This window comes from Natator depressus, chromosome 8 (assembly GCF_965152275.1).
Source record: "Natator depressus isolate rNatDep1 chromosome 8, rNatDep2.hap1, whole genome shotgun sequence".
Lineage (NCBI taxonomy): Eukaryota > Metazoa > Chordata > Testudines > Cheloniidae > Natator > Natator depressus.
Window position 1 is genome coordinate 69,280,533 of NC_134241.1, and position 12,589 is coordinate 69,293,121.

At 44.0% G+C, this 12,589-nt stretch overlaps 1 protein-coding gene across 4 annotated transcripts in view; it reads left to right on the forward strand.

Annotated features, from left to right (window-relative positions):
• Positions 1–3,792: 3,792 nt before the first annotated feature.
• The window catches only part of CDC14A (cell division cycle 14A), a 109,455-nt gene continuing 100,658 nt past the window's right edge, over positions 3,793–12,589 (forward strand). For all 4 annotated transcript variants that reach the window (XM_074961251.1, XM_074961250.1, XM_074961249.1 and 1 more), the window contains exons 1-2: positions 3,793–4,090; positions 4,661–4,751. In XM_074961251.1, the coding sequence (XP_074817352.1) occupies positions 3,985–4,090; positions 4,661–4,751 (197 nt within the window). In that variant the 5' untranslated portion in view covers positions 3,793–3,984. The remainder of the gene's footprint in view (positions 4,091–4,660; positions 4,752–12,589) is intronic.

Below are 12,589 nucleotides of genomic sequence, written 5' to 3' on the forward strand. Positions count from 1 at the left end.
ACTTGCTTATTGTTGCTTCTGTGACTTTTTTTCTTTTCTGTATCAGTTGTCAATTAATAAAATAAGTGTTTCTCATATTGGTAAATTAATTTGTAGCATTGTTATACAAATTATATACTTATGTACTTTTTTGTCTTATATCAGTACTATTGGCAAAGTTTTAAAGTGTTGGGTACCTAAGCTGTGCCCACAAAATTGCTGTACAAACCCGCCCCACCTAACAAATCTTGCCTTTCTGCAGGCAGTTTGGGCAAATAGGTGCAATATGTATCCAAAGGGTTAGGTTAGGCCCCCCCATTTGAAAATTTTGGCATTAAGCATCTGGTTTAAACCTAGAAATGAAAGAAAATTAAAATCTCATGCTGCAACTCTAGTCCTAAGTCATCCTCCTGTGCCTAGGAATTCAAAGTTTTACTACTGTATCTTCCTTCAATTGGTGTGGGTAGTAGCTCCATTTGCCATATATTGAAGTTCCGTAAGGGACAGGGTAGTATGACTCTTAGTATGCTACAAGTCTTAAGCACAATGAGCAGTGTAAAATTTACATTTTAGCCTTAACTGTATTTTCTGATGTTTGTCAAACCCAGATTACCTACCTCTCCGAAGAAAAATAATAACAGATAGGGAAAAGGAACCCTTCCTGGACAGATGATCAGGCAAGAAGCCCTACCCTATAATTTTCCTCAAGATTTTTATTTTTTTTTAAAGGAAAGCAGTCCATATAAAGCCCATCCATCCCATCTTCATATCTGTTTGAAGCTTCCAACACTTGGACTGGACTAGTCAGTGGATGAACAAATTCTGAAAATCAGGAGTAGTAAAACATGGGAGGTAGAGAGTTTTATTTACATGAGTTCTTGCCATCTGAAGTTTTTAAACAACTTACTCCCAAGGTACAGGGTTTGTGGGGAAGTAACCCACTTAGGCAACTTTTACTCATGCTGAAAAGTACATACTTGTGCAAGTAGTCCCTTTAAGTCAGTAAGTGTGAAACTGATCCCTCTGCAAAGGGCTAGCACAAGGTGTATGCACTATGTAAGTCCCAGTTAAAACAGGGTTAAGTAGGACTAAGCTATTACTATTCCAAGTTAATAAAAGGTTGCAGAAAGAGGTCCATAGTGAGGTCAGAACCAAACTGTTTTGCTCTCTTCCCACACCAACAAACCCTTCATGAAAATAAAATAACTAGACATATGCACGTGTAAAGAGTGGTATTTCTGAGCTGGTGGGGACTGAATTGGAGGGAGTGGGAGCTGATGGGGAACGGGAAGTTCTAAAATGACAAGGGGCTGGGCTGGTGCACTGAACATGGTAGTCTTTTAAGGCAGGCATGGCCTACCATGGCTGTTGCAGGGCCTCAGACCCTTTAAGACCTCAGGATTGTGGCAACTTTGGTCTCCAGACAAGTTATGTGACTAATCATATGATGAAACTGAGAAAAAGGCCTGATAAGAAGAGAGGTATGTCTTATGGCTAAGTCTGAAAAAGACCCAGAGCAAGAGAATTGACTCTCAGACCTGCCAGTGAAGCAACAGCCGTAACGGTTTATCCTCCCCTGGTAAGGATTTGGGAAAGGAGCATAAGTAAGGTTTTGGCTAGCAAGTGGGACAGAGACCACTTGGAACTACTGTAGATGTCTGCAACTGGGGGGAGGGGAGGAAACTATACACAGAAGGTGGTGGAAGGGCTGGGGGAACCCCTATAGCCAAGGGTGAGGAAGACTGTTGTGGACCCTGATATGGGGGGAGAAGGACTACAAAGAAAACCTAAAGGCTTCATAGCCCTTTAATTAAGGACAAGGTGGATGACAGGGAGCTTCCTGTTCAAGTACTCAAATAGAACCAGTATATTATTAAACAAACCCCAGAAAGGGACATCCTATTTTGGAACTTTAGCCATGCAGTGTGTGAGTAGCCCAGATGTATGATTGGAGAGGAAACTCAGGCATAGTGGTGTGCCTGAGAGAGACTAGGTAATCTGAACTACCCATATTTGGGCTAGCAAGGGAATGGAATCAATGTGTGAATTGTAGGGGAAGAGGGCGGTAAGGTACAGCTACATTTGAAACTAGGATCACTCTGTGTGGGGGAAGACTGTTATCTAGATTCCCCCTTCCCCTTATTCTGGGCATCGGCTACTACTGCTTCTGCCAGACAGAGCAAAATAAGGGTATCCAACTCTATTTCACCTCCACTGACCTACTTATGAAGAAACATCTTTTCTGAATTGACCAAGGGTCAGTCTCTCACCGTTACCAGGTATAAACAAATTATGAATGCTTTCCCCATAGTCCAGCTATTTCCACAGTCTTAACAGTAGCAACCTCTAGTAAATATTACATCACCGGATAACTTCTTAGAGGCCCCAAAAGAATGGGCTCAGAGTGCCTGAGGCTCAGTCCAATGCACTAGGAATTTGTTTTATGATGCAGTGTGAGGAAGCGAGCTCTACAATACTGGACAGTAGTTCAGGTGTAATGAAGATGTGAGGCCCAGTTCTGCTCAGACTGACTCTAGCTTCCAAGTTTTCTAGCCAGTTACCTGTCGGCGTTCAGCACTACAGCAGTTCCTATTATACCTGCGCCAAAGGTAAGGGGCTGTAACCACTGCCCAGTAGTTACTTCCATAGGAGGGAATAAAGCCCACAGCAGGACCGGCAGACGGAGCCGCCCTCGGGCCGTACCCCCACCCTAGCCCCCTAGGCAGCGAGGCAAGGCTAGCCCAGCCCTGCCTGTGGAGAGCGCCCCGCCCCCGAATTCTCCCTCAGAGACAGGACTGTGGGGAAACGAATTCAAGGGGGGGGGATTTCAGGGGCACCTGGTAAGAGCTTACACCGGAGAAGGGGCGCTGTGCGGCGGGTGCGTGTATCCGGGAGGCCGGGCTGGGCCGCGGCGCGTCTACCTTGAGACTTCAAACGTGCCCGCGGAAGTTTTCACCCTTATTTCCCAGCCCGCTTTTCACTGCCCCCCCGCAAGCTGAACCCAGCCCGTTCAACCTCGCAAGCGAGGAGCGTGTTCTGGAGGGAGCGGCCTTACAACCCTGCCCCGCCGCTGACGACGAACGCGGGAGGGCGCTCTTAATTGGTTGATCGCGTCGTCCATCAGGCTGAAGGCTCCGTCCAGTAGATAGCGCTGAGGAGACCCAGGCCCCGCCCGCCCGCACGTTCGATTCAGTAGAGGAGCGCACTCTGAGGCAAGGTCCTCACCGTGTGAAACCAAGGCACTTCCACCCCGCAGCGCTAGACCCCGGCAGCTTCCCAGGCCGTCTGCTCTCCATGATGCTAGGGCAGAGCGTGGGGGCTCTCCGGCATCACCCTGCAAGGGGGGCTGCCGGGGGCCTGAGGAGGACGGAGCGCAGCTGGCTGGGCGTAAGGAGTCTCCGAAGGGGCGGGGAGGGGGAGGTACTGGCTGGGGGAGGAGGGCGGGGTGTGGGTGTAAGGAGCCTCCGAAGGGGCGGGGCGGGTGTAAGGAGCCTCCGAAGGGGCGCTGCTGGCTGGGGGAGGAGGACGGGGTGTGTATGTAAGGAGTCTCCGAAGGGGCGGAGAAGAGGATCCCCTTGCAGGCTGTAAGGCAGCGGGCGGAGCAGCCCTGGGTGCAGGGGGGGCGGGCTCTGAGGGAGGAGCGGAGGCGGGGAGGGACACTGGTGTCTGCTCCCTCCCCACGGCACTAAGTCCGGTGTAACAAAGCCTTGGTAACGGGGTTGCTAGCGCGCTGGTCGGCGCCTAGTAACCAGGCGCTGCCCCTTTAAGCGGCGGGGGTGTTGCCTTGCCGGAGGGCGGGGAAGATCCGAAGTCCCCTTCGGCGCCCGCCCGCTCTGTGCTGGAGCTGGCAGCTCCCCCCATCCCCGTTCTCACTCCCATGCGGGCTGTGGGGACGACGATACTCTGGGCAGCGCGGCCGCAGGCAGGCGGCTCCTCTCGATATGTCCCGGGGACTCCCTGTCTGCTGAGCCCGCGCAGGTCCCGCCGGAGCAGCCCCGGGGTCCCATGAGTTCAGAGCTGCCCCGCGCCTCGCCGCTCCGCGCTCTCTTTAAGATGGAGCCGGCTCCGTCCGCCTCTGAGTTGCTGGTGGGAGCTTCCGAGTTCCTGAAAGGTGAGAGCCTGAGGGACACAAGGCGTCCGGCTGCCCTGGCCCCGGGACCCTGCCTGGCTGCCTTGGCCCCGGGGGATTGTGGCTTCTGCCTTCTCCTTCTTATCCCTTAGTTCTGTGGTCCTCGCCGTCCTATCGCTGTCCCCAGCGCTCACGGACCCAGCTCCCCTGGGCTGGGTCCGGTCGTGTTTAAGCCGGTTCCTCCCGTCTCCGTTCGGGTGAGGAACCAGCTGGCACCTGTCGCCACGGGCTCTGCGCTGGGTAAAAGCCGCCCCTGTGGCTGTCCCTGTAACGAGCCCGTCCCGCCCAGCCCTCTCCTGGGGGGACAGCAGCGTGCGGCTAAGCGCAGGCAGCCCGACTTTCTCTTCTCCCTTCTACGCAGGAGAAATGTAGCGATGCCCCGCCCGTTCGGAGGCCGAGGATTAGAGGGCGGGTGGAGATTGCTCTTTTACCCCCTAGCCTGGAGCTGCCCCTGCTGGCCGGGGGGAATAGTAGGGGCGGGTTGGGGGAGGTAGAGAAAGCGAACCGCGACATCTGTATAGCCTTCGTCAGTTGCCTTCAACTTTGTTTCAGATCGATTATATTTTGCTACTTTACGGAATAAACCCAAAAGCACGGTAAATACCCACTATTTCTGTACAGATGAGGAGCTGGTTTATGAAAAGTAAGTGTCTTTTAGTTTCCATTGTCCTGCAAGGCTCTTGTTAACTGCTTAACTCTCTTGTTAATTGATGCATTTCAGTCCTCTGTAATGAATGGAGTGTAGTAAAGAACCAAACATTTATGGTGAACGACATCGCTTCCTCCCCTTAAAGAATAACAAGACTGCAGTGCAGTTACTTAACTTGTAGTTGACCCGGGGTGGGTGGGATGGACATGCTGCTCAGGATTTATTTATAAAGTGAGGCTCTCAAGAGTAATTACATCTTATTGGATAAAGTCTTACATAGAAGTCTGTGAAGGGAAAAGTCAGGTGAATTAACGGGCTTCTCTGTTTTGTTAATAATTAACTCCTTGTATTTTCTATATGCAGAAAAGTACAAAGTGATTATACTTTGGATTTTTTTTCTTTTTTCTTTTATAATTTAAAGACAGTGAAGTTTTAGGTGGGCTCTTAAATGGACACACACAGCTTGAAATCTAGTCAGAGTTGGAAAAAAAAATGAGGGGTATCTTTTACTGATAGTTTTGTAGGTTTAATAAATAAGGATGTTTGTTTTTCTTTCCTGTGGGATGAAAGACCAACACCTGCAAGGGAAACTGACAATTCAGGGTCAGCAGTGAAATTGACTGTACACAAAGTGGTGTCCGCTGCACAAAATAAACAAGCTGAAAAATAGAGATTAAAGAAAACTATTCATAAATGTTGGAAATAAAAGCACTTTTAGATGTGTATGTTTTCTTAAGTTGGCTGTGGCCCATCTTAATAACATTATTAAAACAAAGTGGCTCTGTTATGTTACCTATTTTATTTGTATGATCTGAACTCAAAGTAAAGAGAATTATATTTCATGCAACAAAGTGAGGCTATGCCTCAGACTGTAGGATACAAAATACTGTTAAAAACTCAAGAGAACCAGATTATATCTTGAATGGGTATGCTCTGTTTGTAGCTTAGTTATTATAGAATGGGCATCAAGAGTTGGCAGTAGTACACAAATGTGGCATCCTGATACTGGGGCCAAGGGGAGAGGTATGAAGAATAGAGACCTGAAACTTGAGGAGAATAAGTTTAAACTTCATGTGCCCATTCACTCGTAATCTGGTTATTTGGGGCATTCAGTACACAAATATATTTAGCAGTATTTAACTGTCTGACCCTAAAGAATTTGGTTTTATCCTTTTTACATGCAAAGGTTCACTTAATACAGTGCAGCCATATAAAGATGTATAAATTGCTCTGTTGGGGGAAGTGAGAGAGAGTTGTTTATCTGTTATGGCTCTGATGGATTATTTTTGTTTGCATTTGGTATATCACCCTCCGTGAAACTGTTTTGGGTTCCTGACAATCTGATGAATCTGTATTTTCTGCTCTTGTCAAAATAATTCTTGCTGCTTTTTTACCTGTTTGCAGATTAGTTGCTTTTGTGGGTGTGATTGTGTGTCAGGAGGGACAAACATGATGAAAAATTTCATACTCAGGCAGGTTTAACCTTGTTGAGGCTCTGAGGATTCTTGAAGAACTTCATACTGTGAGACTTAGTGCATGTCTACACTTAAAATGCTAGAGCGGTGCAGCTGCACCACTGTAGTACTTCAGTGAAGATGCTGCTACACCAAGGGGAGAGCTTTTCCCGTCAGTGTAGTTAATCCACCTCTGTGAGAGGCAGTAGCTATGTTGACAGGAGAAGCCCTCCCATTGACATAGGATGGTTTACACTGGAGTTAGGTCAGTATAACTGCATCACTCAGGGTGGATTTTTCACATCCCTGAGCAACATAATTATACCAATAGTGTAGACCCAGGCCTAAGATTCGTGCCTATGGCTGACTAAATTATGCAGCAGGGTTCTGGGTCTGTTACTGGTGCTGTCTTATCTTAAACAAAAAACTGTTAGGCTGTGATTCAAGAAGTCTGCTCTTGACAAAATCTTGCTAATTATTGTGCTGTCTGGGGCTTGAATTAACTGCTTGTTCAGTGCTTGCAGTACTCAGTCTCCAGATTTTTCTTCAATCTTGGTTTAAGCCTAGATATGATGCATAAATTGCATGGGTCTCATTATACATTCTCCTTATGGTTATTGATCTGGATCAAGTGGTCATGCTAATTCTTATTTCTGTCAGGTGTCTTTGATATTGCTGATCACAAGATAATTGTGATGTGTGTGCAATTTATGACCAGGCAAATACTGTTTTGGGCTTCAGTATTAATTATACACAGATAATATCAAGCTCTGTTTTCTTTTTATTGCATTTGGATGGGACAGTATGTATCTGGATTAGGGCAAAGTGGCTGAGAAAACCTGGCAAGATGGAGATAATGTTTTTAGGGTAGGGGGAACATCTGGCAGCAATAGTGAGATCGGTGTCCCTTCTGAAGAGATTTGCCCTCTTGTTAGAAGGGTTTGCAATTTGGAGATACTTTACTAAAATTAGCTGGGTATCTAAGGGTAACACTACTTTACTAAAGTAGCAGCTAAAGCACTCTAGGCTGTACTTACTTGGTGAAAAAGCCTGTGACATCTTGTGGATATTGACCTTGCTACGGTTGTCTTTATCCATATTCAATCACTGCAATATGGTCTGCTTGAGGAAACCAGCAAACCACTTGGAAATTTCACCTCGTGCACAATGCATGTCCAGATTATTTAGGCGAGGTCTATGTTAGAAACTTTCGCTCATATAGTGATCTTGGTTAAGTGTGCCTTTTTTCGCCCCCAGCAAAAGTCCTAAGGTTGATGAAGTTATATTGGCATAAAAGTGTTTTTGCTGGTATAGTGTATTTCACACACTGAACCAGTGTAAACTATACTGGAAAAAGCATTCTTTTGCTGGCATGAGGCCTTAAGACTGCTAGATTTCTTCTATAGTTATACCAACGAACTTTTTCAAGCATAGACTAGACCTTGGTAGCATTTCTTGAGCTAGCACAATACCTGTGTTTCATGATCTTCATTAGCTTCCAGTTTAATTTTTGGATGTAATTCAAAGTTCTGGGTTTATTTCTCTTATGGCACTTTTTATGTCTTGGGGCTTAGCTACCTCAGACCATCTGCCTCTCTTCCCAGTTTGCACCCCACAATTGAGATTCCCCAGGTTAGGTGCTTCATATCTAAATGTCTGGGCTGGTGACAAGATGTTAACTACTGTGATTTTGTATCTGTTTAATGGCAAGCAGAATTTGATCCACCATTTAAAAATATAAATTGACTTCCTTTATATGCAAGATGACTTTGATTGGACATTTTTAATTCTAAACACTCTTCTAAAGGAAAAAAACTATAAAGCTTCAGTATATACAGATTTTGAACTTGCTACTTAAAAATAATTGAAATCAAAACTTCACTCATTATTGTTATGGTCAGGAAGATTTATCTGTATTTTACTTCCTCACTGGAGGGACACCTTGCTTCCAATATACAGTATCCAGAAAGCATATACAGAAATTCAAGAGGGGGTGAAAAAACCAATTGGAAAAACTCTAAAGTCCAAATAGTGTGTATCTTCATTCATATCAGTAGTTACATGCCTGAAATGTCCTGGTAATCAGCCTACCTTTTGCGGAAGGATTGTAAAATTGCCCTTATATTTTAGGGCATGTGTCTAAAGACATTTTGTATGCAGTGCTTTGAGTGTCTCTCCTCCCTTCCCCCTGAACTAAAATTCTAAAGCAATACTCAAACTCTCCATCAGATTTGGTCCTGTAATGATAGCCTTCTGCTAACTCAGCCTGAATAACTCCTATGATGGGCTAATTATAGAATAAGTCCTGTTCAGTGTTTGATTTTTGAGAATACCTCTGTAATCTATCTGGCCAAATAGCAGAACTTTATAATGTTTTAAATGACTTTACAAGAATAGTGATGTGTATTTCCTTGTCCACCAACATCCATTGACCGTTTTAACATAGCTTTAGCAGTATGGTTGTTAATTGATCTTTGAATCACTAGGAAGAGCCCAGAAATGTTGTTTCATAGATTAATGAAAAAATAGTTATTTTAGTTTCTTTGTGCACAGCATGACAATTAAAAAAACAAAAACCAACAACTTTTTTTCCAGGGGAAGGGGTTAACTGTAGATATTTATAAACTAGGTGGCAATTAGCAGCCGGCATACAGATTTTAAGTAACCTTGTGCAGCAATATATACCTTCCTTCAGCTGGCTAATACCAGATTTTGCCTTGACGTTTGTTACCCCTCACACAAATTTTATACTGTATACCGGATATGGATGGCTTCAAAAGTACGTTTTCCCCTATGAAACTTGGGTCGTCTGCAGGTAAGCGTACGGTGGCCTAGCAACAGTACACTCCACATGTTTTATTCATGTATTTCTCTGAAGGTAGCAGGTTGTAGCAAAACTGGGAATAGAATATAAGTCTCCTGATTGCTGGTTGGGTGTCATATCAGCTAGACCATCTGCCTTCTAATAATGCTTCTTCTGTCTGTGGCAATAACTGTCTTACTACATGTTTGTACAGTGCCTAGCACAATGACACGCCAATCTCAGTTGGGACCTCTAGGTCTTACTGTAATTTAAAATAATTTTGTAACTGCATTTTTTGGGTCAAATAACAGTGTAATCACACCAGTTTAAATTATGTTGGTAATTTATTTTAAAATACCTGTCAGCAACTATGTCTGTAACAACACAGACAACAAAAAAGATCCAGGAAATGTTGTTTTGACAAATAGATTCATTGCTAGGTATATTAATATAGAACTCCAAGTACTAATTCATTTAAATGACAATACAGAAACATATTTCCTGCACCCCTCAGAAGCAGTGCAAAGGACTGGGGGAGTCAGGAGTAATGGAGGAGCTGAGGGAGAGGGAAGTAATTGCTGGGAAGGAGCCTGGGTGTGAAGGTGAAGGGTTGTGTGGGTGGGAGTAGTATGGAAGGGGTTGTTTTGTTTTGTTTTTTTTGGGTGGGGCAGGATTGTTGGGAATCTTCCACCACGCAGACTCTGGCTGACCCAAATCCGTCTCGTTCAGTCAGGCACATGTGTCCCTTTTCCCATGCTAGCCCCTCTGAACCCCAGTCTGTGACCCCTCCCCCCAGGAGCCCCATGTGCCCCATGCTGTCTGTTTCCCCCATATCCTGTGCCTCCTGGCCTGGACCCATGGGCAGAGCACTGTGAGGAAGTCAGATTCTTTCTCTTGTCTATCCACAGCTGGTGCAGCTCCTGCCTGGGAGCAGCTGCTCTCTGTTCTGGTACCACAGCAGTCCCTGGTGGGTGAAAGGAGCAACTGCACAGTATTTTCTGTGGAGGAGGGGAATTCTGCACTGCATGTGAATTCTGCACATGCGCAGTAGTGCAGAATTCCACTAGGAGTAAAAATTGTGTGCATCATTCAGAACGCCTTGCTACACAGGCCCTTTTTGTTTAAAATTGTTAGCATTTGAAATCAACTGAGGCGCTCAAGCTGTTATTGCAAATGGGGAGAGGATCTTTGAGGTATTGATCCAGTACCCAAACTGTTTATGGGACTTTATTGGTATAAAAAGAATGTTCCAAACTACTGTGGGATATGTGAGTAATCATGCAACTGATGAAATTACAAATGTATACAGAAGAAATTACAGACTGCCTTTTATGGTGATACCACTATAAGAACCCAAAACTCATAAGGTGTGTTCAACAGGGTTGTAGAAACTCTGAACTCTTTCTCTGAAGCCCATCACTGTGCATTCATTGAAGCAGTGTATATATTTCCTAACTAGTTACTCCAGACACTCAGGCAGAAGATTGTCAGCCTAATAGTTATCAGGATTACATCCTCTGATCACTCCCAGTATTTAAGATCTGTCCCCCTACCACAGCTCTTCGTTCTTCAAAAAATACCCTTGAAGAGTCCGTAAAAATGATTTGCTGTTAGACATTCCATTTATAGATAGGAATTTTGAGGCCCCATCGTTGTGGCTTTTGAGGTGTTTGGTCTCGAGTACTGGTCACGCCTATCATTAAAGATAACAACTCTTATATTCTGTAATTATTTTTTATAGTCCAAATATATGCAAAGCATGACTGAATTATGATGAAAATTAAAGTTGGGAATGAAACTGAGTCAGAATTGCATACTCAGTACTCTTGCTCAAACTTTCAAATCAAATGTCTCAATATTTTATCAAATGAAATACTTTTAAAAGCTATTTAATCCCATCTCAAATGGTAGCTATCTTGAATTTCACTACTGTAATGATGACTGTTCTGGTTAAATATGTTATGTGTTGTTTTTACACCATGGCATGATAGTTGAGAGCTTGTATTAAAACCACTTCCTTTCTCTTGCCAACCTTATATATCATCAAATTAAAGGGAAAAAGCTGAATGCAGTTATCCAGCTGTGACTACATTAGGTAAAATTGGTTCTGATCTAGTGAAGGTTATAAGTGAAACTTTCTGGTCTTAAGATGACTGGGGTCTCTCTTCAAGAGGTACATGCTTTCATCGGTAAAAGGTATGCCATTTTTGATGCCTTCAAGGATGTAGAGCTGATGAGAAGTAACCCAGCTCGCAGATGATCATTTGGCACACAGACATGGCCTGTCTTGGATAGACCTAATAGTTAATGAGTCAGGCCCTGGTAAATAGCTTTCTTCAAGAAGAATAGGTTTCAGAGTAGCAGCCGTGTTAGTCTGTATTCGCAAAAAGAAAAGGAGTACTTGTGGCACCTTAGAGACTAACCAATTTATCTGAGCATAAGCTTTCGCGAGCTACAGCTCACTTCATCGGATGCATCCAATGAAGTGAGCTGTAGCTCGCGAAAGCTTATGCTCGGATAAATTGGTTAGTCTCTAAGGTGCCACAAGTACTCCTTTTCTTTTTTTCAAGAAGAATAGTGGCTCTTGTTCTTTGTTTTTCAGCCATCAGATCTGGGTTGGGCATCCTACACTTGACTGATTAACATACAGTAGACTTTCACTTGTTATATCAACAAACTAGAGAGCTTGCTGGACATGTTTCAATTTTGGGTACTTTTTATCAAAAAATTTTATTCCAGTACTGCAGTAATGAAGCATAAGGATCCTTCACTGTCTTCCTAAATTATAGAGCCTTTAATCAACCATTTATTCTGGTTAGTAATTATATTATCAAGACATCAGATACTATGCCGCCAGAGACACTCTGTGAACAGCCGCAGAAGTAATTATATGTGACAGTGGAACATTTTGTACGGCATATACTTCATATCAGCAAGAGGATCTAGGTTAACTTACTCAAACTGTGATATATTGCTGTGGACCAAAGCAAGCTTAATTCAGAGAATATATATCCCTTGTTTTTGAGGTTAGGAAGTCATAAAGTCAGTATCTCGAATGCTTACTGTGTAATAAAGTTAATTGGTACTTCTAGAGCTGTATTGGTATGACATGCCTTCTTCACTGCCTTCATATGTTCAAAGAAGCAGTTTCTTTTTCCTGACAGAGCAATGATAAATTTTCACGTACTTCACAAAGTTAAGTCTCTTTACTTAACTGTAGTGACCCAGTAATTGTAGCTGTGCAGAAAGCCCTGAATGCTCCCTGATTCAGTGGCTGTAGGACCAATAACGAACATTTAGACTACCCTTGTCACACCACACACGAGCTACCACTTCACACACAAAACAGTGAGTTCTTTGTTCATTTCAACAGCATGTGATGATGTTAAATCGAACATCAGTTGACCAATGTTGTCAGGCAATAGAATACAAGAAAAGCCATTTTAGAAGGCTAACATGGAGTACAAGCAAGAGACCATAAATCATGTGTATGAGAATACTTTGTGGCAAAACTACAGTTTCTTCAAATACTGGTCCAACCAACACATGCAGTAATCATACACCACTATTAAAAA